Source organism: Andrena cerasifolii, chromosome 15 (assembly GCF_050908995.1).
Source record: "Andrena cerasifolii isolate SP2316 chromosome 15, iyAndCera1_principal, whole genome shotgun sequence".
Lineage (NCBI taxonomy): Eukaryota > Metazoa > Arthropoda > Insecta > Hymenoptera > Andrenidae > Andrena > Andrena cerasifolii.
The window spans coordinates 1,480,269-1,508,226 of record NC_135132.1 but is presented as its reverse complement, the minus strand read 5'-3'; the positions used below and the strand labels follow the sequence as shown (position 1 = coordinate 1,508,226).

Genomic DNA, 27,958 nt, shown 5'->3' with positions numbered 1-27,958 from the left:
TTTATTATGGCTCGTATATCCAGCTATCGCTTCAGTTTTGTTATGAATCCACGTTGGCAGTCCTCCCGAGTAGGCGCCATCTCGTATCTACTACCTCAACTAAATTTGTCAAGTGACTTGCTCTGTATTATCGCCAATATGGCGGAACTCTGATTTGGGAATGCAGTCACGATTTTTCGTTTTTCGTTCTTATATGAGCAGATTTTGACCTGGGAGAGGTCTCGTTCGAAAGAAGAAGATTCAATGCGGAGCGCTCTGCTCACCGTTTGAGTCACAAAACTCTTTTAGTGACCTAAAAATGCTTGGATTCTGCGGGTATATTTTGTCGACTTTTGCTTTACTTTGGACACTGATATTATTACATATCAACACAATCTCGTTGAACCATGAGCAGAGCGCTCCGCATTGAACCTTCCTCTTTCGAATGAGACCTCGCCCAGCCCAAAATCTGCTCATATTAGGACGAAAAACGAAAAATCCGGAACCCATGTTTCGGGCCAGATTGTGTCGGTATACAGCGCGCTGCATTACTTGTGTCTACCTTCTTAATGACTATTTTATATTTACCCATGTAAATGATCCAAAGCATTCTGCATGTAATACTAGGCAAATGGTTTTATATAACACACCAATACATTTGATAACGCCTTCATAATCACCACATATCAATCCCATAGAGCATCTATGGGATTCTCTGGACAAAAAAATACGTAATCATAATATTACATCTAAAGAATGTTTAAAAGCAACTCTGCCAGAGGAGCAGTGTAAAATACAGCCTGCTATAACATCCAACTTAGTAAATTCCATACCAAGTAGCTTCGAAGCTGTTATAAAATCAAAAGGCACTCCCACAAATTATTAAAACATTAAATATTTAGTTTATATCTATAGTTTATTAATTCTTTATTCAACTGTACGAATACTTTTTGCGCGTCCATTTCTGCACGTTTATCTGTTTTTAAACGATCTTATTTAGCTTCGGTCCTCTGTTTGTTTGTTTGTTTGTTTGTATCACGGTGTAATAGACAGGTATTCTGACTCAGCACCTTTACCCCAGCGATTTTCTGTGCCGATTTCTGTTTGGTTCCTCTGGTCGTCGCGAGAGGCGTCGTGATGAGAAATCCATGTACGCATGCATTTATGTGATTGTAGTAGTACAGCTTTTAGTAGTATTATGCGCAAAAAGTCAGCCTTTTCTGCTTGAGCGCCAATCTAGTGGCCGCTATAAGAACTAGGACGAAACAGTCGCACATTCTGAAAAGGAGTCGGAACACCTATCTATTACACCGTGGTTTGTATGTTTGTATGGTTCAAATCTGGCAACTCAAATTTAACCCACTTCCAACTATCCAATTGTCTTGAAACTTTACAGGCGTGCGTAGTTTGCATGACAATACAATATTTAAAAAAAAAATTAAACCCAAGTGGGTGAAAAAATTACCCCGTCATCAATAAATATAACCGATAACCTCAAATCCAAACTACTTGAAATGAGCCATTCGCGTTCTTTACGAAAACGACAAAAAGCCGCTGCGTTCGGGGCGCTAGTCGCATCGCGATTACCGAAAATACACAACTTATCGAGAAATGATCCGTCACGTATGTACGAATAGTACAACTAAAACTTTGCAGGCGTTCGTAGTAGAAATTGTAGTACAAGAAAAGAATTATTTTTTAGTGACTGTAGCACTACAACGTTTAGCAAACTGTTAAACTGTATACAGCAATGAAAGATATTTGTAAAGAAGTCTGAGCTGTGAAATGTAAATCCACAAACACTAAAAACTAAAAACTCAAAAAATAATTCTTTTCTTGTACTTCAATTTCGAGGGTGTTAATATCACTTTAAATAAAATCGTGGGGTACCATGTGCAACCAGAAGTTAAAGTATTAAGGAGAGGTTCCGGTCTGAAAGTCGATTTTTTTTTTACGAATACTTGTTTAAAAGGATTTGTTGAAATTCGCAATATTCCTGAAGTTATAGGCATTTGAGTAGCGGCAAATGCATGGGTAACAACCGAAACTTTAAACGCGTTTTTCTCGAAACAGTGTTCTCAAAACGGTGGGACCTGTATCTCCAAAAGTTATTAACCGATTTGACTGAAACTTTTTTTACTTTGAAGCATATACTTCTGGCTAGGGGGGATATTAGACAAAATTACAAAATAGTGAAAATTTATAATTTTTAAAGGCGTGAAAATGACGAACAATATAGGGAAAAAGTGATTTCAAATTTCAAGTATCGTTATTTTCTAAAAAATGTCATTTTTGTATTTTTGTCTGCCCCCCCCCTAGCCAGAAGTATATTCTTTAAAATAAAAGAAGTTTCAGTCGAATCGGATAATAACTTTTGGAGATACAGGTCCCACCGATTTGGATGATTTTTTTGACGCCTTGACTTTAACGACTCCCCAGTGCCGTCTGTAATGATTAATTATAAAACGAAAAATATATTTCTATAATTTAAGACATCCTTAATACAGTGCAAAAAATCCCATTAAATTATATATAGTAGTTTTTCTTTAATTAATTCATAAATATTACCTATTTTTTGGGGCTCTAGGCCGGAACCTCCGCTTAAGGTGATCATACCACGATTTTATTTAAGGTTACATTAACACCATCAAAATTGAAGTACAAGAAAAGAATTATTTTTTAGTTTTTAGTACATTTTAATTTAGTTTTTACTACATTTTTAATAAAATCGTTTAACATAATTTTTTTTTTATATATATTTTATTGTTCATATCTTTGTAAATATTAAAGGGAATCAAATTTTGTTTACACAAAATCTATTTTACAAACATCGAAGAATTTATTACTGACATGGATATACAAAGTTTTACTTTAAATTGGTCGCTGTACGAATACTTTTTACACCGACTGTATGTCTTGCGGTCTTGGGCCTAAGGTACTAACTAGAGCTGGAGGGGTTGTTGCGTAAGGGTGCAAAGGTTGAAGGATGTTGTCGTGAAATGCGCGGATGACTAGTATCGGTGAAAGTTATCGGAAAATGTGGGTACTTACGACTAGCTATTGAAAAACAGGATGACTCAGAAGGGTGAGCTGCATGTGTATTTAGTTGACTATCACAATATTTTTATTCACCGAATGATGCATTGATGTTCCTATGACCTTGGACCAGAAAATTTATCACTCAGTCTGTCGCGAGTGCAAGTGAACGGCGAAAGAGGAAGAAAGCGACGAGTACGAATCAGTATCTCACTTTATCTCTCACTTGCGACCGATTTCATATGGAATTTTCTGCTTTGAAGTCAACTAACGGTCAGTATGTCATGTTCAGATCACTTTATCGTCTTGTCAGTTCCGAGAACATGGTAACAAAAGCATATCGTTTCATATAAAGAAATCAAGTCTACTTTGGAAACCTTGAAGTAAATTACGTAAATATGTTCTGACAATATCTTACATATCAGTTCTTTAAGACTAAATAAATCCATAGTATTTGTTTTCCGAAGAAACAATTATTTAAAATGATATAATATTTGCGATAAACAGACGAAAGTCATTTTAAGAAATTGCGACGATTGAACACGCATTCCATCATCACTTGTAAGCAAATAACAACCACCTAGGGGATGTTGTTATTGTTTTTTCCGGTAGAATTTTCGGATTGTTTAACCCTTGCCGCAGTAACTTTCTTATTTTCAATAGTTTTCAAATCATTTTTATACAGTCCTGCGAAGGAGAAAATAACGTTTAAGGAAATCCATACTGTTCATTAATTCGGTAATACAAAATATGTTAAATGGATTGATCTTGAAAAAATTATGACAATCAAGTTTTTATACTTTTGTTAGGTACTGACGTGAAGTTGCTATAACAGACGAAGTGTAGGACAGACCTAGGCCGGTATTCATAGTCGCTACTTATTCTTAAGCAAACGCTTAAGCATTCGGCATCCTTTACTAGCTGCTGGATAGTAGAGGATGCCGCATACTTAAGGATTTGCTTAAGAATGTTTGTTTGTTTTTATTGTTTTCCTGCGTTTTAAGCAGGATGGCGTTTCAAGCTTATTTTTGCTTATATTGCCCAACGAACTATAGTCCCATTTTTTTTATCCCTCCTCTCTCCATCGGGTCCCAGCAGCAGCAGCGCACCGGGGGAAAGGTGGTCTCCCATCTTTCCCCAGTACACCGCCCCGTGATACTTAACTTCGGTGATCTAACGAGAACCGGTGTTTTCCATCACGGCACAGTGGTCCAGATGCACCGAAAAAGTGGCCAAAATTCAAGATTTCATCAGATATTTATGAAACTTATTATTTAGGGGTTTTCGAGGTCGCTGATGACTAATCCGATGTTAAAAACCTAAAATTCAAAATCGCATATTGAGTACAGTTTGACTTATCAAACAGTTGGACTTATCTCGTGCATAAGTGCGTTGTTGTTTGGTAAAAAAGTGCCATTCGTTTATTCGACAAATCATTAAAGGTTCTTTTACTTCTAAACGCATATTGGTGTATACATTTTTTGACATACGGTTATCCAAAAGAAATGCTAAAGCTTCTTCAGGTTTCTTAGTTACAGGAGCTATATTTGTATCTAACAGTTTTCTAATTTTTCTTGGTTGTTCCGGGCTTTTAAAAATTTCTTTCAAAATAGCACACAAATCTTTTTCTTTAGATAATTTAGCTGCATAACGACATGCCTGTAATATTCTTTGTGGGTTGTGATTAAGGCATTTGCTTATGTTTGCAGCCTCTCGTCTCTTTGAACGATCCGATTTATTTTCAAATGATAAAGACAGTCGACCTACTCTCGAAAAAGAAGAAGTAGGTTGTTGATTTTCATCATTAATTGTAATGTTGGGAATTACAAACTCGGAATCTAGCCAACTAGAATTTCTTTTTTCGAATTTCTCTTTAATTCGACGTGCCTCTTGAAATTTCTTATTTCGTTTCGTTCTTAAAGTCGAAAGAGCAGCTCTCAAACGCTGCACATCCTGTGGACAAGCATCTTCCAAGACAATATTCAATTCTTTCAGAATATAATTAATAGCTTCTGATAGATTTGCTTTTGGGGGAACATATTCCAGAATTTGTCGTTTCGTAAATTTAACCATTATTATATACTTAATAATTTACCCTAGTCTAGCCTTAATTCTATAAAGCCTATACTTTAGTTGGTACTATGTATGAAATTCTACAATAATAATAAAATTATTCTTTAATATGGAAAAAATCTCGTCCGAAAGGAAATTATTAATAATGTCAAAAAACACTTTTACAATTATTACACACTCCGAGTATACTTTTCTTTTCGTTTTTCAAACTGATCTGCTTGGATGCAACTGATCAACTAAAAGACTCGACAACTCGACTGGTCGAGTTTCTTGACAAAACTGATACATTGTATTGAAGTATAAGCAGTGAGAAGTAAGGATACACAGGCGTTTCCGTTGAATGCGATTTTAGTTCCGTGATTAAGAAACAGACAAAATTTAAAAAATAATGTCATTAACAGATAATAACGATGTATGAAAGAGTAATAGATAATTAAATGTACATATTTAGTCTGGGCAGACACACCTGTAATTGTAAATTTAGCCTGCTGCATTTTGCGGCCACCTATACGCGCACGGTAGTTCGTTTATAACATTAATTTAATTTAAACAACAAAAGTAGCAAAAAGTAGCAGTTTTACATTAAAGTATACATTACATATAGTACACTCAGGCTTTATTTTTCTTTATAAGAGGTGGAATCTTGGAGAATGGTGAATCGAAAGGTAAACATTCTGCGAAATATGATTATAGTGCAACGATAAGGAATTGAATATTACAATTTCCTTTCAACTCTCATAACTTGTCTGTGTTATTCTTAATTGATATATATTTACAAATATATATATAACAATAAAATTCCATAAATTGAACATAAATTAATGAAAAACATTGATATTATAATGAACAGACATATCACTCATTTTAATACATTTGTCAACATAAAACCAATGCCAATGGAGCAGGAATGGTTAAATCCACAAAACATTTTGTCTACATGCACTGCAACTAGTCCTGAAAATGGTGATAAATTTTCCTTACGGAAATTTTCTATCTTGTTTTTGGCCACTTTTTAGGTGCTCTTGGACCACTGTGCACGGCTACGGCCGCTGGTTTTGCTTAAGAATAAATAGCGACTATGAATACTGGCCCTAAAGTCCCCATGCTTTTTGTCACAGAATTGGGGGAGCGCGCGGATGCCTTTACCATTTTCATGTTGTACCCAACGTTCACACTGGAATCAGTTTACAATAGAGCTATTACTACCCGACCCGTGAAATACCCGGGTAGACAGGAATTACCCGGCTACCGGGTATACAGAAATTACCGGGCTACCCGGGTAGACAGAAATTACCCGGCTACCCGGGTAGACAGAAATTACCCGGCTACCCGGGTAGACAGAAATTACCCGGCTACCTGGGTATGCATGACATACCCGAGTAAATGAATTAGTTGAGAATTCTGATTTGACAGCCGATCCTCTTTCGACTATCGATCATTTTCGGCCAACATCACCAATGCACGGAATAAACTTCAAGCAATTAAATGTGACATTGTCTGCGCGTTATGATTGTGAAATTACGACTATGATACCTAGAATGTCTTTTGATCAGAATGTGAAAATTGCGAACTGTCGACGTTCGCAATATTCCTATTTATCCCCAACGGCGCATTTTATAACAGATAATTGGGAGCTAAAAATTTTCACATTTTCCACGCATGATGTACATACAGTTACTCAGAAAATTGAGCGTACACTTAGGTTGGTAACGAAAATTGGCGGGAAAATGAATACAAACACGCTTATTCAAAAATGAAAACACAATATATATATTATTCGTATATTTTACCAAATAATACGTAAAAAAAATTCTAAATAAAATGGACTATTGGTCTATATTTAACAAAAAATGGTAAAAGTACACGTATTTTAGTGACTCAAAATTGAGCGTACACCTTATTAAAATACTATTTACAAACTTATACTATATCGTTTCATTTATTAATACTTTGTCGCATATCCCCTGCCATCAATTACGGCTTGTAAGCGACGTGGCATAGAATAAATTAGGTGTTTTATTAAAGAAGGAGGAATTTTTCCCATTCTTCTTTCAACTTTCGTTTGAAATCTTCTATATTCGTAAAATTGTTATTTGCAATCCTCGATTTTATTTCTCCCCTGACATTCTCGATGGGATTCAGATCAGGTGACTGGAGAGGTGTTTTTAGCATCTTTGGGATGTTATACAGCAACCATAATTGAACTATATATGACGAATGCTTTGGATCATTATCTTGTTGAAAGTAATACACTCGCGACATTTTTAATTTTTCTGCTGAATCTATTAGATTCTTTTTTAAGATATTTAAGTACTTAATTTTGTCCATTATGCCATCTATGTATTCGATAATTCCGGTATCATTTGCACCTATACAGGGTTAGGCGATTGAACTGTTACCTATTCAAACGACCATATTTTTTTTGGGTGAAATTATTTTTTATTGATTCAAATTACAAAAATGTGTGGAAATAATAAAAATTTTAGAATCCATTCACTTTAGCTCGATGTGGCCACCTTTTGCCTTGACTATGGCCTTCAAACGATTAAAAAATGAGTTGCATGCTGCACGAATATGATCTTGCGGTATTTTGGCCCATTCCCGTACAATGGCTTTCTTCAGCGCATCCATACTGGCATATTTTTTAGTCCTCACCTTGCTCTCCAAAATGGCCCAGATGGAATAGTCCATCGGATTTGCATCTGGCGAATTCGAAAGCCATTGTGTGGACGAAATGAAGTGTGGAACATGGTTTTTTAACCATTCTTGGTTCACACGAGCTTTATGAGCCGGTGCCGAGTCTTGTTGGAATGTCCATGGTGTACGACCGAAATGTTTGCGTGCCCACGGCTTTAAAGCAGCTTCCAAAACATTTTCCCGATAATAAGTCGCATTGACTTTGACACCACGCTCGATGAAAACGATTGGACCGCGTCCATCTGCGGTCACAGCTGCCCATACCATTACTTGAGATGGAAAATTACTTCGGGTTGCCGTTCGTAGGCTCAAATTTTCGTAACTGCGTTCAGTTAAGTAAACACGATCATTTTGAGAGTTTATGAACTGCTCAATAGGGAAATTTTTCTCATCAGAGAACACAATGTTTGGAAATTCGCCACGTTCGTGCAAGCGTAACAACTCCTTTGCTCTTTCGAGTCTAACTTTTTTTTGCTTTGGTGTAAGATCATGTGCCTTTTGGAACTTGTAAGGCTTTACCTTGAGCTCATTTTGGAATATGCGTCGGATGCTTCGCTGTGATATTTTCAGTTCTTTGGCCATTTGATTACCACTACGGCGTGGATTTCGTTCAAGTCGAGCCTTCACTTTCCGAACCATTTCAGGTGATGTTGCTGTTTGTTTTCGTCCACCACCATAGCGTTTGGCAATGCTGCCTGTATCATTATAACGATTTATGGTGCGATACACAAACATTTTATTCACTTTGAGATGCCTGAGCTCACGAACAATAGCTGGTTGTGATTTTCCACTCAAATATAACGCAATCACACTATTACGTTTGAATTCCATTTCGAATAACTTTTGTTCTATAAAACTTAGACGCAAATGCTTGTGGTAGCTTGTAAACAATATAAACAGCTGTCATTGGTATGAATTTGACATAGTTGGCAATATCGCGTTGCCAGATATACCGGTGTGAAGTTGGTAACACTTCAATCGCCTAACCCTGTACATCCCCATAACATAACGGATCCTCCTCCGTGTTTAACCGTTGGACGTGTATTTCTATGGTGGTGCTCAGTATTTAGCTGTCGCCATACGATTTGCTTCCTTCCATCCCGTCCAAAAAAATTGATTTTAGTCTCGTCAGAGAATGTAACATTTCCCCGAAAACTTTCGTCAAAATTTACAAACGTTTTTGCAAATTCTATGCGTTTCTGCCTACTTGCTTTGGAGATATACGGTTTCTTTCGTGCGACTCGGCCATTATATCCCTCTTTTCTTAATGTTCTACGAAGACGTCTTTATTTATACATGAGGAAACATCTAACGTTAACTTCCGCACACTTGTACTCGGATTTGTTTTAATTTGTCGACAAATGAATCGTTCATCAGTTGTTGTGAAACAACCACCGTTTAGCATCGAGCCCGCAAGACGTGTCCCAATGCTAAGGAATCCGCGAACGATGCGCGGATAACGAACGTTGCACAGCCACGGGTCATCGGACAGCGATGGCCATATATAACCATCGCCCAAACGGGGCTGGCACACTCAACTTTTGCGAATCGATTAGCGATCACTACCGTGATCGCCGCGCCATTGTCAGTTCAAGCTCAATAAATCTTTGTTCACTCCACGGTGAATTCCAACTCTTAAACCGGCTAAAGATCCACTACCTTCGGTTCATACCGAATCCCCGTTCCCGGCATCTACACCCGTACTATCGGAGCCCGGAGGACGACCCTTCAGAGACCAGCCACGGCAACCGACGAGATTCTCAGGGAGAATCTCAGCCCCGGCAACCTCACAACACAGTGTTCGACAATATTTTCTTTCTTCCTTGGCCAGGCGTATTTCGGACTGTTCCATCGTACTGAAATTTGTTCATAATTTTTTGTACGGCAGAACGTGTTCTGCCGACTATTTTCCTTACTTGACGAAAGGATTTACCTTGCGAATGTAATTTTACAATAAGATTTCGTATTGAAATGTCCGTCTGCTTCCTCTTATTAGCCACGTTGCTACTATAATCGTCAATCTACGGATAACAGATAGTTTTTTGTCGCTACTTCCTGAACAACCGAACTTTGAAAGACATTTCACGGGACTTCCTCTTCAATAGTACCAACATCTAACCAATACAGACCTGCGGAATGTGAAAATCCCTACGTGCACGCTCAATTTTGTGTCACTAAAATACGTATACTTTTATAATTTCTGTTAAATATAGACAAATAGTCAATTTTATTTAGATTTTTTTGTACGAATTATTTAGTAAAATATACGAGTAAAATATATATTGTGTTTTCATTTTTGAATACGTGTGTTTGTATTCATTTTTTCGTCAATTTTCATTACCGACCTATGTGTACGCTCAATTTTGTGAGTAACTGTAATTACGCTGGGACGACACGACGACATACCGCCGAATATGTCACAGCCGTTATAATGAGAAATAGGAATGTAGGAAGGTGGAACATTACGAATAAATTAATTGCAGTGGTACATGACAATGCCAGTAACATGAATGCATCAGCAAATTTATTAGAGAATTTAAAGTACAGTATTTCGTGTACTGCACATAATTTACAGTTATTCATAAAAGGCTCCTCTCATAATCGTAACACGCAGACAATGTCACATTTAATTGCTTGAAGCGTGTTACTGATGTTAGCCGAAACTGATCGAAAGTCGAAAGACGATCGGCTGTCAAATCGGAATTCTCAACTATCTCATTTACTCGGGTGCCTCACGGGTGTTCGGACACTCGGATAATTTCTGTCTACCCGAGTAGTCGGGTAATTTCTGTCTATCCGCGTAGTCGGGTAATTTTTGTCTACCCAGGTATCTCACGGGTACCCGGGTAATTTTGTCTACCCATGGGTCATCGACTACCCGGGCCAATTATCGTTAACCTGTCAAGGGGGCATACTTATTTTCCCGGTCAAAAAAAAAATCGATTCTTATTTTTATCTATTTTTTATAATTCAATGTACGAATATATTCCTAAAAGGATTAGAAATTCGGACATGTGCCAAATATATATCCGTTTTAATAAACGGTGTAGGAGTAGGAAAGAAGATAGAGGTTGGTGGTCAGGGCATTTTTTATTATATCCTCCAAATAAAAGGGCTGGAATATGCACCAGTGCCTTCTTTTTACTTTGTTTTGTCCCAGAGGACATACCCAGAATAATAACGACAGTTATAATGCAACTCTTTGGCAATTTGATAAAAAAAATATATACTGTTGCGGCATGCCGCCGAACAGTGACCGGTATTGTTTCCGTCATTTTACGGAGAATAGTAAATACGCCATTAAAAGCACGAGCAACGAAGCAACCAGAAATACTGAAATTTAGATGCTTTTCGCGCTGCAAAACAGAATTGACCCTTGAACAACGCGGGGGTCAGGGAAGTTAACTCCCCGCGTAATCAAAAATCTGCGTATAATTTTTGACATTCCAAAAACTTGACTATAAATAGCCTAGTGTTGACCGAAAGCCTTATTTTTAACCCGCTTCAAAAAGAAAGAGGTTCTACGTTCGATTTGTATGTACGTATGTATTATATTTGTTCGCGAAGTCCATACTTACTGGACCGGTTTTCGTGAAACTTGTTGCATTCAGTTTAGCTTCAATTAACTTATGTCATGGAGGAAGATTTATCAAAATCGGTTAAGTAGTTTTGAAGTTACGCCAAAAATAAGAAATCCGTTTCTAGTAAACGGTTCTTTTTTTAACGTGCAGCTATTTTCGTAGGCCTACCCATATTTTTTTCAAAAATAAATGTAGTTATATAACTTATATAACTAAAAAGTAAAAAATAAAAAATAAATAAAACTGACTTCAGAAAAATTTAAATGCTCTGAAAAATAAAAAATAAGATTTTTTCCTTATTTAATCCATAACTCTCCATATTTTTGAAGTCTGCGCCAGATATACACAATGCAAATGACGAGGCGGCGACATAAAAAATGGAAAGTCAGATTAAACGAGGAAAAAACTTATTTTTTACTTTTCAGTGCATTTTTTTTTTCTTGAAGTCGGTTTTAATTTTTTTTTAATTTTTGGCTCCAGGCTCAACTGTAGATAAAGACTGACCATAGTTGTTACTGATTTGCCGTCAAGTAAGTCGTAAAAGGCAGACAAGTGTGCAGCAGCCTTAAAATGCAATGTCTAATTTTTTTTTAATTGAGAGCAATTTCTTAGAAAAATAAGTAGGAATATTTTTTCTTAGAACTAAAATTAAGTGAGGATTTTTAAAAGGCAGATTTATCGGACCTAGTTACAATCAAAACAAATCGGACAAGAAGGGAATTCATTTTTTTTTCTAGACCGTGTTAAATAAAAGTAGTTAAAAACAGGATTAAGTGTAGTAATGCGTGGAAACATATCAGAAAATATCAGAACATCTACACAATTGTGGGGCCCAGTAGAAAAAGGCCACCGTTTTATTATTTCATAAGAAAGCAAATTGAAGGAAAAATTATTTTCATAGGAAATGCGGTACATAATTGTAATTATTTTAAACGGTACTTGCAGTATCCCCTTCAAGTATGAGGTAGCCAGTTTTTCGTCTGGTAAATGACAACCATTATCAAATTGTAGCTGAATTTTTTTTTCAATTTTGTTTTTTATTTCGCCATAATATACCTACCTATATTGTTTATCACTATTCCTTAATATTTTTCTTTCGTTATCTTTCCATCTATTCGCATTATCAGAACGTATTTTATCACTTATCTCTGTGTTTGTTTTGTATAAATGATTAATTTCTCTACATATCTGTTATCTCGATTTTGAAAATAATATAATATCTGTCAGGTGTTTCCAAGGAGCCGAGTGGCATGGGCCCCTTTTCCAATACGGATTTGTTTTTTTTTTCAACGTGAAGAAAATTTAATGTGATTCTGCTCGGTGAAACGTACATGCTATTATATTAGGAACTGGTGGACTACATTACAGGAACGAATTAATTATATGACAAATAATTGAAGAAATGAAAATTTATGCATATGTGGCATGTGACTGTTTTCCATTGAGCCCCTCAATTCTAGAAAAATTCTAATGAATAAGATGCTCCCTTCTTTCACCTCATCCAGATAGGGTGCAAGTAGGTACTGTACAGGGTGCCCCAGAATAAGTGCTTCAGCACATCTAAATAAGGTAATCATTGAAACCCACGAGGAGAATGATAATCGACAAGTTTAATCTAAATAATAAAAAAAAAGGTCATGTAAACAGATGTCCTATTTAAATTGTTCGCATCTGAATACAAGCCTGAAATCGTCTTACTGGACAGTCTTCGACGTTCAGGTTTACGTCTTACGCCTGAGCAACACCGCCGTGACATGTTTTTAGAAGAAAAGGGACTTTTCTTTGAAACAAGATATTTATAATTTCTCAACAAACAAATTTTTAATTAAACATTGAAATTAATATTTTTACACAACAAAACACAATAGTAATATATTACTATTGTATTTTAATGGGATCCGGAACGTTATTGAATATTGAACAGATTGGGAAAATAAAATAGTTTTGTGGAGAGCGACTATAGTCGCCCGTCGTATGTACATGACGTTTTGTGGAGAGCAACTATAGTCGCCCATAGTAGCGAAAGGGTTAAGCCATGTTTAAAAGAACGATTTCATGTCGAAATTTATGAAAACCATTTGCCTACAAATTTCTGTATCGCAAAAATACAATTTCAAAATTTTATTCCGAAGGGTTAATTCTTCACGATTAAAATGAAACAAAATTAACCCATTGCTGTTGATAGCTTTTGAGATAAAAATTCATAAGTACTGTCGTTTGCTGAGATGATGCCGGCAGAAGTGAGGCAGTCGGATTGGTATATCCCCATAGGCCCACGTTCTCTAACACAATCTTAGAGGTAGGGCACATGTATTGTCGCTATTGACCAACGCGACAACGTCAACGAATACAAAGTAAGCGAACGGGACACAGGCGGCGGGAGCTAATACGAGCAAAGTAGCCTCCTTGTCCCCTTGTATCGTCCACGTTTCTTCTTCTCAGCAAACGACAGTACCTACAGCATCTTTTCATGGACATAGACAGAAATCGCACAATTCAAAGTCCTATATTTTATAACCAAGTTCAAAACCCGTTAAACAATGACACAAACCTTTCCATAATTTCATGTGATTCACTATTCACAATAATATTGTATTCTGATCAAATTCTCTAAAAATGTGATCGATTTAGCGCGAAGTGACTTGTAGGTGAAGGAATCTGTTTTATCGAGCCGGTGAGAGAGACACAGTTGCGATTCAAGATAGAAAGAGACTTCTGATCTGCTACGCAACGTGACAACGTCGCATGAAGTACGTAGTGGGCATTGGTTCTTTCCCGAACCACACGCGCAGCCGACGGCCCCGCCCAGGCGCCTTCTTTAGAAAATCGGGCAATAGATCAGTTTGCATTGTATCTGCATGGGTAATTCCCGTGTTGGGAATATCCTGGCTGGAGACCGCAAAGGATTATGTAATCCGAAAGTAAACAATAGTTTGTCACAAACTTAAATCAAACGAATGACATAGTTTGTTACAGCTTCTCTTTCTATGTTATACATATAATACCTTTAATGACAATTATGTGATTAGTGTATTATACATTAACATATTATAATAAATAAATATTGTTGTACTTCTATCGGACCAACTTCTTCGGAATTGAAAATGATTATAAAGAGAGACACCTTCTGTATTAGCGTAAACATAAATGTAAACGTAAACTGGTCCTTTATATTCGTATGTTTATTTCAGCGTTGTCCAGCGTAGGGGCCCCTCACGCGCCTGCTTCCCCTTCCAATCTTTCTTTCGCGTAGCGTGCCTTCCGTTGCCAAGGAGACCGCGCGACGATCTAAAGGCTGCCATGACAGGCTTGCCGGGCTAGCGGCTGGTCTGTCATGGTCGCCTCTTTAGCGTCGCGCGGTGTCCATGACAACGTGGACGATAGTGGGAGAACCCCGAGTGTACTTGTACACGACTTCAGACAGCGCTGGTTTATTTACTGGTTTTCTTACCTTAGCAGAAATCTAAGATCAATTTATCTTATTCCAGGTGGTAACTAGCGCAAGTCCGTCAGCAGATTCGTTAACAGACACGACAAATTCGAGTTTTGCCACGCCACCGTTCAGTATGTCGCCTGTTGGGGAATCCCAAGGTTTCTCGAGGTGGCGATCATCAGCATCATTCGAAGATCAGGGTGTCGACCTTCAACTACCCGAAATCATTCCTTTGGAGCTTCCTGACCCACGGGAGCTGACAATTTACCGGCAACCACCGCCGCGAAATGATTTCGGGTTTTCGCTACGACGAGCTGTGATTGTCGAACGAACAGCGAACGGTGTTGTGCAGATGCGACAGGTGATCTTCGCCGAACCTGGCTCGATGATACAACACAGTAATGACACTGGTTTGTTGCCTGGCGATAGATTAATCGAAGTTAATGGGATCAACGTTGATGACAAATCTCGCGAGGAAATCATCGACCTGATCAAGAGTTCTGCCAATAGCGTCACCGTAAAGGTAAGCTTAATAATAATGCCATGCCGAATATGTGTATTTCAAATTTTATGAATGTTTTACGCCCAGCAATTATGTAGCTGTAGATGTTATTCTGTAAGCCTTCGTCATTCTCAGGAGAACCTGTCTTTGGGCCGATAATAAGACCTGCGTGCATCAGCACTGTACGTCGCGATGGGGACAAAGAAACCGTTGTAAAAAGTCCTGAGGGTATTATACCTGAGACCCTGTCGTGCCATAACCGACAGTGCGTTGAACCTCTCGGTGCACTTCGTTTTGACCATATGGACATGAGAGTTAACCCTCATACCCATATCGACATGCACTCCGAGGTACCTGATCGTCTGAACCATGCGCATACTGCTGTTACCTATTCTGATAGTGGGGGGCCTGTTAATGTCAAACGTGCCGTTGATCAGAAAAAGTTCTGATTTTCCGGCTGAGAGTTCTAACTTCTCGTTAGTGCACCAGTTGTGGATTATATCAGTGGCGAATTGGTAATCTCATGAGACAACTATTTCACGATGTGTTTCCACTACTGGGCAAATTTTAACGTTATCTCTCATCAACTGGCATCTCACGCGAAAGTTTTGGCCCGTTGAAACAGGTTTGAACTGTTTGTTGTTTCCACGATGCAATCCAAATATCTTGTGGTAGCGAATTTGTTCTTGTGGTGGATTCTTTTTTGGTTGTTTCTTATTTTGAAAGAGATGCTCTTGTTTTTATTTGGAGTTTGAGATATGTCATGTAAAATATAATGAAAGCCTCAGCCTGTGCTTACTGAATCTTTTCGCAAAAAAAAAAAAATAAAAATGGGGCATACATATTGGGTCCGTGATTGGATTAAAAAGAGATACAATTACGGTATTATGGCAAACTTCCTCGAAGATTTAAAAAGAGAAGAAGAATGCAATACATTTTTTTTAAGAATGTCTGTCAATTATTTTAATTATTTACTAGATAAAATAAAAATCACTCTGCAGAAAAAAACAAGTTAATGCCAAATGCAATTCCAGCATCTTGACGCGAGTCTTCGTTTCTTGAATACAGGTGAGAATTATTTTTGGTCGTTGTAGCGGTATATTACACCCTAGATTATACAGAGGGTTCGGCTACACGTGGGAATAAATACAAGGGATGATTCTAGACACCAGAATAAGGCGAAAATCAAGAGTAACGATATTACGGCTGGGGCGTCGTTTGTTAGTTACAAGCGTTTAAAGCAGAGATGGGCAAAAATTATTTGAAATAAAAAATTGAGTTCGACTAAAAGACGAAAATTTCATTCGAGACTCATGAATAAGACTAACCCGAGTCAATTTTTAATCGAAGCACTCATGATTGAAATCATGGGGATTCAATCGTCGGCCATGATTGAACTACTTCTATCATGGGGATTCAGTCGTCGGCCATGATTGAACTACCTTCAATCATGGGGATTCAATCATGATTGAATGAACAGTGTTCTCGTATTCAATTGTATTTTAGTCGATTAAAGCTCGACTAACCTTGGCGAGCCTCGATACTCGCGAGAGCCTTTGGTCGATGCCGTGCGAGGCCCGAGCCGAGCGACATTATATCGTTCACCCGTCTAAACTGGCGCCTGGAGTTGCTCGGCGATGTGTCATCGATTATACGGAAAGGGAATTTCTTTATTTTTCATCGTATCAATATGAAAGTGACACTAATGGATTTCTGGCGTTCAGCCGATTAAGGGAAGAGGACACTGAAAAAATCGCGATTTCCGACCATTTTGAAGAATTTTTTTTGCATTTTTGGCAAGTTTGAACCCTTGTTCAACCGTACAGAACATGGTTTGACATTCAGTGTTGCCTTTCTGCCAGAAAAACCTATTTTTCCAAAACCTTGCGAAAGAGCCGAAAACCAAAACCTTCGTTTTTCGGTATATTTCTCTATTATTTAGCTCTTTGAGTATGTTCAACCGCTGGCTAGTGTTTTGGGAAATCCAAATTAACTGCGTGGCCTTGACATTGTTTATTTTCTCTAATAGCCAAAATGCGTTTCACGATTCTAAAACGCACGCGTGTTTCGTAACAGAATCCATTTGACTGCGCCTACTAAACTACAAACGCTTTCTTACAAAGTACAGTGTGTGACTGACAGTAGGTAACTCTCTAAACTGGCCCGAAAGGGTCAGTGGCTGCCGACAGGGGTCAGTCTCTCCGGGCGCTAAGCACCATATTTTTTTAAATCTTACAGAACTCCGGTTTACGTGATAATACAGAGTGAGATTTTACGGTGCAGTGAAATTAGCTTGTGTAAAACGAGTGAAATGGACCTCATTAGCCGAAAATATCGCAAGAGTAAGAGTAGAGTGAAGCGTGCTATTCGTTTAACAAAACAAGCGGCGGTAGCTGCTAAATTGAAGAGAAATGAGCCTGTTGTGGCAGAGCGTCGCTTTGGTTGAAGTTTGTAAGGCTTCACGATTCTCTGACCACTTCTCCTGCACTGTGATATCGTGCAAGAGCCCAAAGATGTGAAACTGATGTTCCAAAATGAGAAGCAGGTGATGGGGGTGATTGAGGAAAACACCGCACACAATTTAAAACAAAATACTTAGTCTATATTTTGGAATAAAAGAACTCAGTAACACAAAACTCAGTTCACAACGTACAGGTATTATGACACGTCTTCTGCTCGCAAGCAGAGCTCGATGTCTCTTAGTGTGTCTCCAATTTGCTTCTGCCCGCGATGGCACATTCGCTCGCGACCGATGACTCCAGAATTCCTCACAGGGGTGGAGTCGTAAAGTTACAGAGATGGAAAACTAAATCTATTGGTGGAGTTAGAACATAGAGGTGGTAAAATAAATTATCTATTGGTGGAGGCGTGTCCATAGCGAGGATGGTTGAGAGGCGTGAGGACGGGACCTTCCAAATCTCGGAACTGCTCAGGAAAAATCTAGAAACTTCGGTAAACTAATTTATGACCTCAAAGATGGTGCATTGGCGACAGTTTACAAGCCGACGCGAGGCCACTCGAGTGGAACCCTTAATCCCTGGGAACTTCAGTTCCGGCTTAGGCTATGACTCTAACCTCGATAATAAACGATTGGAAAACAGACCTACGCTTGAGTTGACGAAAACCAGACGCGTATCCTTTAACCTACACACAACGATACGCCGATGGCCCTGTCTAGTCTCGATGGTTTGAACGTTTGACAATTTCTCTTCTCAACAGAGCCTGCAATAGATGATTCTTCATCTAGTGCTCATTTCGATAATGGAAAAGAGAAGGCGACTAGTACTAAGAAGCTGGAATACTTCAGAAATAATGAAGAAAAAACCTGTTTCTGAAGTGCAGGATGAATTTTATATAGTGCACAGATCTACAATTCAAGAGTTGATCAAAAACTGGACTTGCAGTGTTTGCCACTCAAAAATGATTATTCTGGATATTGACGTACAGGTAAAGTGACCATCCTTCTCAAACATATCGGAATAATCCCAAATTTTCACACTTTTCATCATTTTCATTTTATCCTGAATTATAAACATTTTTTCCCATTTATTATTACAATGTTACTCTGCCTCGATTAGTTTTCTAACTATAGAAAATTCCTTACACATATTTTTGTGTTTACAAAAAAAGTTCTTTATCCCTCCTTGACCTATCATCCTGAATTCTGAATTTGGAAATCTGGTCACTTTACATATAGGGATTCACAAGAAAATTGACTGCAAGATGTACCAGTTGTGAGGAAATTATTTGGCAAACTTACACCAGTCCCAGAATAAGCACCGATGAAAGCACAAAAAGACCTCCTTTCTTGACAAATAGGAAAATGGTGGATGCTTTTGTCTCTGTGGGAGCTGGTTATGCTGCAATGGAAAGATTTGGAATGGAAACCGGTATTAATGTGCTTTCATCAACAGCATGAAAAACACACCTTGAAAAAATTCAAGCAATAAATAAAGAATTCGGGGAAAGTGATCTCCGGAAGTGGTGTCAAGTTGTGAGAAACATGCACACTGTTGATGAAGGTGAAGTGCTCGATACGCAGATGTCATTCGATGGATCATGGGATAAGAGAGGGCATACTTCCCTTCATGGTATCGCTTTTGTCATAGATATAATGACAGGACTCGTTGTGGATTATGAAGTGATGTCAAAGTATTGCCACATGTGTGCGATACGAACAACTGAATTCAGCTATAAGTATAGCTAGAGACAAGAGAAGAGAAACCTGCAGTGCACAACAGCAATCTACTACAAGAAAGCGCTTAAAGAAGAAACAAAACACAAAGAAAATTGTTGCTGCGAGGAAGAGACGCAAGATTGATGAGGATGTGTATCAACCAGGTGGATTTTAAACTATACATAAAGGAAAAATGGTCTGGAATTTACTCTTTAGATTTAAAATGCATTTATCTCAAAACTTACTTTTTTAATATATTTAATGTTCCTTGCGCAAAACTGTTGGTCTGATTCTCTTGCAGCTTGGCATGCTTCAAGAGCAACATGAGACCAAAAAAATTGTGTATCGGCATGAAGAAATCTGCAAAACTCTTTGCGCTACACTTGCTGTTCCTCAAAAATTTGATGAAATTTTGCATTGTTGACATTTAATAAATTCAATAATTTTTAGCTTAAAAAGTATGAGACGTAGAAACTTCTCGATACACAATTTTTTACTTTACTATGGACCCTTCTTCGCTGCAAAACCTGGAGGCTGTGGCATCACACACTTTGCGCAAGAACATTTTTGAAGTTATGCTTGAGTTTTGTAACGTAATGTAAATTCTATGAAAAGCAATGATTAAAACTGAGTTCAGACTGGCATAAGGGCTTTACTTCAAACCTACTTCCTTCCCTTAAAATGAATTCCGCATGTCTCAAATATTTTCGGATTTCTAAATTTCAGTGTCCTCTTCCCTTAATTGGTCAGAAAATAATTGAAATCGGACTATTTTTAACGAAACGGGCTTTCAATTCTGCACATAAATTTCACATGTAATATCCTTAATTATGGTCCGAATTATATCATTTTGGGGCCATTTTCATCGGGAAGACACGAGGAATCGATTGGTAATACTTTCATCAGCACTTATCAAAAACGTGAACATTTTATGTGGCCCGTCGGTTTTATTGCTATCAGCTGTCAACGGGCGATCTACTGGGGCCCGAAGGTCCTCGCTCGCAGCAAGAAAGCAAAACGGTGGGGTGGATGGGTCTTTCCTGATAATCCGAGCCCAAAGGCTTTTCAACAATCGGAAAACTGTATTCATTCCGCTGATTTCGACAATCGCAACCATTCGCGTACACGGCTGCATGTTGCACGAGGTCCCTCGTTGCGCGTCCCCAGTCTACACCAGGCATGCACAGGACCCACCCCCCAGTTCCGGACGCCAGCGCACATTCGAGCTCGAGCTCTGAGCTCGTTCAAGGACAAGCGAGTCGGTCAACGGAGTGGGGAGCGGCTGGAGTAGTGAGAGCAGAGCGTTTAGGTGTGTAATACACAGGTTGCCGCAGGGATCTCCAGAGTTTGACGATCTGAAAATAAGGCACATTTTGGGGAATTTTTGAAAGAAAAGTATTGAGTATTATAATTCCAAACTTCGTACTTTTATTAATTGAAATTTGAAAATTGTGTTCAAATTTTTGTATGCAATAATAGTAATTTGGTCCAAAGTTATAATGGTAGTAGTAAGAAGGGTTTGAAAAAAAATTTGTTACTGGGGAACATGATTTTGGATGTCGTAATCATCTGAAACAAAAAACGCAAAAATTTTCTCAATCTATACGAGTATGGTTATCGCATGGACTAAAATGAATGAAAAATGTTGAAAAGCACAAAAATGGTTGTATTTCAAATGAAAACATTAATTTTTAGGAGAAGCATTTGTTAGTTTCCTGTGTTGCAAAATTGGATTTTTGCAAATAATTACTTCATTCTAGTTCACACGATAACCACACTCATATAGATTAAGAAAAATTGTACGTGTTTTGTTTAAGATGACTACGACAGTCAGAATCATGTTCGCCAGGATCAAACTTTTTTAAACCCCTCTTACTTTGAACAAAATTAGTATTATTGCATACAGAAATTTAAACATATTTTTCAAATCTTGATTAACCCTGTGCCTGTGCCTGGGTCAATTTTGACCCATCGCTTGAGATCGCTAACACACAGTGGCGGATCTGTATATGTCAGTTGCGGCCAAGCCATCATATAGCTGTTGGGGGTGTCATAAAAACATAAACAGGACCTTTCCGGTGACTACGTTGGAGCAACAATGGGAAGCTCGAGACAATACCATATTTTCCTTAGAGAAAACAAAATGGGCATACTGCTTCTGCAGTCATACAGTTCTCCACCACGAGATCTTATACCGAGGAGTGGGGAGTGAGTACACTACGGTCGAGCTCGAGGGCGCATCGACTGCCCTAGGGCAGACTTAATGTGCACCCCTGGTCTACACATTAAAATCGACCCTTTCAAGGGTGCTCTGCAGCGCGCATTACACATGTTTATAACCGTGCCTTAATAGCAGAGCGCGCGGCTCGCTTACCTTAGAACGAGGCGCACCGCTATTTTTAACGTTGAATATACAAATTACCAACAACAGAGATACTTATTTTATAGAAAACACTTCAGTCAATATGGTAGTATTTTTTTCGGTTGTTTAAAGTCGGGACCTTGAATCGGATTGACAGCCCGTTTTGTTAAAAATAGTCTGATTTAAATTATTTTCTGACCAATTAATCGGGAGAACGCCAAGAAACTATTGGTGTCACTCTCATATTGATACAATGAAAAATAAAGAAATTCACTTACCGTATAATCGATGACACATCTCGAGCAACTCCAGGCGCCAGTTTAGACGGGTGAACGATACAATGTCGCTCGGCTCGGGCCTCGCGCGGCATCGACCAAAGGCTCTCGCGAGTCTCGAGGCTCGCCAAGGTTAGTCGAGCTTTAATCGACTAAAATACGATTGAATACAACACTGTTTATTCAATCATGATTGAATCCCCATGATTGAAGGTAGTTCAATCATGGTCGCTCTGATTAAAAATTGACTCGGGTTAGTCTTATTCATGACGAATAAGACTAAAGTCTCTTTTATTTGATACGTCATTTAAATAATTTGTTGGGTCACTGAATAAGACGCTTAATATTTTTAACCAATCGCCAATATCTTCGATACATTTTTCATCGCGTAACATTGCAATGCAAAATTGAAATTATATGCAAGAAACGGTAAAACGAAAATTATTAGACAATTTTTCTGACGACGATCGCGATTATTTCTCGCAAGAAGTGTTACCCGAATTGCGAAAAAGTACAGTAAATTAACAAACTATGACAACCAGTTACATCTTCTCACTATTCTTCCGCAATCGTGGAGTATTAGACAAATGGTGCAAGAAATAGGATGTACTAAGCACATGGCAACCGTGGCCAAACAGTTACATTTAAAAAAGTGTGTTTTGTCTTACCTTGACAAAAAGAAAGAAAGAGTGCCATTATCTGATTCTACCATATCCATGGTGCAATTATTCTATTCGAGTGACGAAGTCAGTAGAATAATGCCCGGGAAAAAAGACTGTATTTCGGTTAAAAGAGACGGTTTAAAAATGCATACACAAAAGCGTTTGCTGTTAAATAACTTAAATGAATTGCATTCATTTTTTAAAGAACACAATCCGTAGGTAAACATCGGCTTTAGTAAATTTGCTCAGCTTCGTCCTGAAGAGTGTATACTTGTAGGAGCCAGTGGAACACATTCTGTATGTGTATGTGCTATACATCAAAATGTTAAATTACTACTTGCTGGTGCGAAACTCCAAAAATTGCTCCCTGTATCCTTTAATTTTCCATACACATACAAAGAGATACTATCAAATATGCGTTGTGATGTCTCTAGTGAATCTTGCAACTTGAATAATTGCAAAGATTGCCAAGGACATGGACCTCTGCGTAACAAATTGCAAGACTTATTTGAACAACATTTTATTATATATATTTCATGTTGTCAATGGACAAATACTGACACATCCAATTTAGTAGATATAGAATATACAACAGAAGAATATCTTGAACATCTGGAAATTCGATTACCGATATTGCAAATCCATGATTTTATTGTAAAAAATCAGAGTAGTTATTTCGAATATTGCAAAGAAAATTTATGGCCGGATGAGTTAGGTGTTGAAACTCGATGATTTTATTGCAAAACATCAGAGTAGTTATTTCAAATATTGCATAGAAAATTGAACGATCAAACTTACCTGTTAGTGAAGTTCGATCGCAATTATATGAAGAAGCCTCGTTCGAGAGATTACAAGTGTAGTAGTCCTTTCGATGCCCGCCAGAGGTCACTACGTTCAGAGTAAAGAAAACAACAACCGGGATTCCCCTAACGCTTCTCCTCGTTCCGCTCTACCTTCATATCTTTAGAGTAGCTAGAAATTGCTAATTAATAATGAGGGGTTAGGGAGATCGAAGAAAAAACTTTATTTTTCTCTTAGGGTGAGGTTGTAATCTCTCGAACGAGGCTTCTTCATATAATTGCGATCGAACTTCACTTACAGGTAAGTTCGTTTGATCGTTCAATTATATTTCATTCGCCTCGTTCGTTCGATTATAAGTGTAGTTATTTAGAGCGGATATCAATTTTTATTCCCATCTATCCTTAACAATTGTCACGTCCCGGGTGAAGGTCTTTTTAGGGGAATGACATAGTTGGGGTAGATCGGGAGGAAGCCTTGGCACGAAAACCAGTTTCGCGACACAAGGCTAGTTGAGGGAGTTTAGGCACGAAAACCAGCTTCGCGGCACTAAGGAGGATAGGACTTTGGCACGAAAACCAGTTTCGCGGCACAAAGTGAGGCAGGAGTTAGGCACGAAAACAAGTTTCGCGGCACTAGGAACGATGGGCGTTAGGCACGAAAACCAGTTTCGCGGCACTGGGAACGATGGGAGTTAGGCACGAAAACCAGTTTCGCGGCACTAGGAACGATGGGAGTTTTGCACGAAAACCAGTTTCGCGGCACTAGGAACGATGGGAGTTTTGGCACGAAAACCAGCTTTGCGGCACAAGCAACCAGGGAAGCTAAAGCAGTAATCAAGCACCAGAGTGACACCCGTTAGACACAAGCATGGGTATTTAAAGTTCTGATAATTGGATTTACCGTTTCATTAATATAAAAAACCTCGCGTTATATTTCTTTGTAATAGAGGTAACGGTATAGTCGTACAAGGCCTATACGAAAGTAAGCCTTGAAAACACTGTAAGAAATCCCGGAGTTCGCGAACCGAGATCAGCTGTTGCAGTAGCTTGTTATGATTCGGTAATTCCGTAACCGAAGGATCACTACAATAATTCGAAGCGTTATTTAGAATAAGAACGTTTATTCAGTTTAAAGCATATGTGGTAATATTATAATAATGCGTAGGACGTTAAGCATTAGCACAAAACATTAAAATAATGGTAATCAATAGCAATATATAGATGAACATGAAATATGCGAGTATTAGCAATGGACAAGAATATGAAAAGCAATAAGGAAAAAATATGAAAGGGTAGAGCTGGTTACAATATAGATGGTGGTGATATGCGATAGTAAAATAAGTAATTGTAATCGCTTACAGTGATTGTCGATAGTGAATCTCTCGTCGAACGGGGTTGCACTGATTTTAATGCACGTTTAGTAAATTGTTACGTTCTTAAGACTGTTTCTATGGAAGAGATTTCCGTAGAAGAGCTTTCCGTAGAAGAGCTTTCCGTAGAAGAGGGCTACGGGCTCTGGGGCCCTTGTATTTATACGGTGTTTAGGTATGAGGGGTGTGCGCGGTATGCACCGTGACTCATGCACGAAATATGCGTCGCAATAAGACTTCCGGGGTTTTTATAAAGGGCATTCGAAAAGGACTTGGCAATATTATTTCCGGGGTTTTTATGAGGGGCGCTCGAGAAGGGGGACTCAAACTAGTTAAATGTGGTTTGGGTGTTTTGGTTGGAACGAGGTAAGAGTGGCTTTGACTCGGTGGGTCGTAGGGAGGTCCGTGAGACGTAGTCTCGATGTAAGAGGGTTTTTGGGACGAGGGACTTGTTTAGACTTTGAAGGTGAGGGAGGAGATTGTGCCTCGTAGGGCGTGGAGGGAAGGGGATTTCGTAGTAGATCATCTTGAGATGGGGACCGCTAAGGTACATCGTCAAGGTGGTCGGTAGTTGGGAAAAAGGGGTAAGATTTGAATTCCAGGGATTTTGGCGAAGATTTGGAGTAATTTGTGGGGAAAACTCTAATTACGACTGCGCGAAAAATAGTGGGACGTCACAAGAATAATCTTTTTTTTTAATTATTAGGCCCTTTATAACGTTTTCAAACAAAATTATGTTTACATGTAATTCTTAAAACATATTTAAAAATTTGACAGACAATGGTTCTTATAACCGGATATAATTTGTCTTAATTATTTTGAAGGAGGTATAATCATATTCGCAAACTTATAATTATCTGGCAGTATAGGTCTGTTGTAAAAGGTTGCAAATACCTGTGAATTATTCGACCAGCCTGCTGTTCTTCTTATTGTAGCTAGGCCAACACCTCTAAATAATGCCGCTGATGTGGCAGCATGTCTCGTTGAATGAGCTGAGAATATATTCGTATCTATATCGCTTTTTGTTAGAACATTTTTTATCCTTCGGCCAATGGTCTGAGATCCTATAGGCTTATGCGGCTTTTTTATTGCGATAAATAAAGTATCAGCCTCTCCTCTTAATGCTTTGGTAATCGTTATATATTCGGCGATAACCGACGCCACACACAGATCAGGCTCTTCAATAAACTTTGGTAAAATCAATAATGGCTGATAACGTCCTGGACCTGACGTTTTAATGAGGTCTGGAATTCTTATTTCAAGCCATCTTGTTGCTGTCTTAATGTTAGATATTTTAATATATGCTAGTGTTTGTGCCCTATGAGCAGTGCTTAAAGCTAATAAAGTTATTGCTTTCTCGGCCAAATCTCTTAAACTTAAACTTATTAACGGATATATATTCTTTATATAATTTAATACTACCGAGACATCCCAAGTATGACTATACTTTGCTTTTGTAGGCTTAAGTTTATATACTCCTTTTAAAAAACGTGATATCATTGCATGTTCGCACGACACACGCGTGAAAAATATCGGAATTTTTCTTTCGAGGGTGTAAGGCCCGATTCACCTGGAGGTACGAGTATAGCCGGTCGATCTATCCCCCGCAAAATTAATATTGGGTGACTGTTTCGATGTTTAAATGTAGATTCTGATCCGTACGATGATTAGAGAAGTTTTGCTCTGTTCGTGCTGATGATCCGAACGCTGACCCGATCAAGACACCAAACCTTGCTAGTCGCGAGCTCATTGACTTCTGCTTAGTCCACCTTTTCGCTGTCAAATGTGGACAAGACTTCGGAATTTTGGGAGATGCCAAAATTCCTGATTGGCTCAGCTTTCCTTGAAGAGGAGGAACCTTCCCTCTGCGATTTCGGTGGTGGAGGAGGAACTTCTCCCTCTTGGTGACGTAGCGCGGGAAAAACCGAAAATCTGGCTACCAAACCTCGTTAGGTTGATCGGCCGGAGCGTCTCGCTAGGTTCGCGGTTTAGGACCGTATTGTCCCGCGAGTCAGCGATGGTCGACGGTATGTGCCGGTTCAAAGTTGCCATATACCACCCGCTGACACAGCAATTAACGGATTTTCTCAGAGCGAAAACGGTCGAGGTGTCAAAAAAAAAATAGCACGATGTCGATTGCCGTCTATTAGACATCTGGTAGACAAATGTTCCCCAAGACTTCGAAGGTAAGCAATTGCCTAGTAATAAAGGGTCGCTGAATTTCTGCCTCGCTCTGAGCCCCCCTTTGTTCCCGTAAGACGGAACATTGCATCCTCGCCTATTTTATCCTGAGAGATCAAGGATACTGCAGATCTATAAGTATTTAAGGTGCCATATGATGCGCCTGTTCCAAAATGTTTCGTTAGAAAATTTAGAAGACTACTTCTTGTAGGTTCATAAAACTCAGAATTGGTTACTTTGCAGAACTGCCACCATGCTCGCAATGCTGTTTCGTATTGTTTAGTTGTGCCGGAAGCTAAAGATGATACGACAATGTCAACTGCTGTGATGGGTACATTTTTCTTTAGGAAGGCTTCCCTGATACTTTGCCTGCTATCAAATGTAGGTACTTGACCTGCGGATGTATTTTCGACCTACATGGAGACAGTAATAAATTAATACTTGGTCCAATTGTAAGCGGTTTCTCTGCAAGAAGGTTTGTAAATAATGGATACCAAGATTGACTTGGCCAATCAGGCACAGCAATAATTCCTGTCGCCGCGTCTCGTTTAATTTTAACAAGTGTCTTTAGAATTAAACTTAAAGGCGAAAACGCATACAAGTCAAGATTTGTCCATCCGACAGTAAATGCATCTACTTGCAGGGTCCCGGCATCTGGCTTCCAAGAAAAATATTTTTTGCATTTGGTATTCCTGTGTGTAGCAAATAAATCAAATTTTGGAATACCAAAGTTTCCTATGATAATCTCGAAATAACATTGATTTAGCTCCCATTCTGTATCGCTATTTTTTATTCTAGTCAGTCGGTCTGCCTGCTTGTTGTCTGAGGAT

General features: G+C 38.6%; 1 protein-coding gene across 6 annotated transcripts in view; it reads left to right on the top strand.

Moving 5' to 3' along the window:
• Window positions 1-27,958, top strand: part of LOC143377162 (unconventional myosin-XVIIIa) — a 390,650-nt gene that overhangs the window by 158,140 nt on the left and 204,552 nt on the right. For all 6 annotated transcript variants that reach the window (XM_076828160.1, XM_076828159.1, XM_076828157.1 and 3 more), the window contains one exon: window positions 14,855-15,322. In XM_076828160.1, coding sequence (XP_076684275.1) covers window positions 14,855-15,322 — 468 coding nt within the window. The remainder of the gene's footprint in view (window positions 1-14,854; window positions 15,323-27,958) is intronic.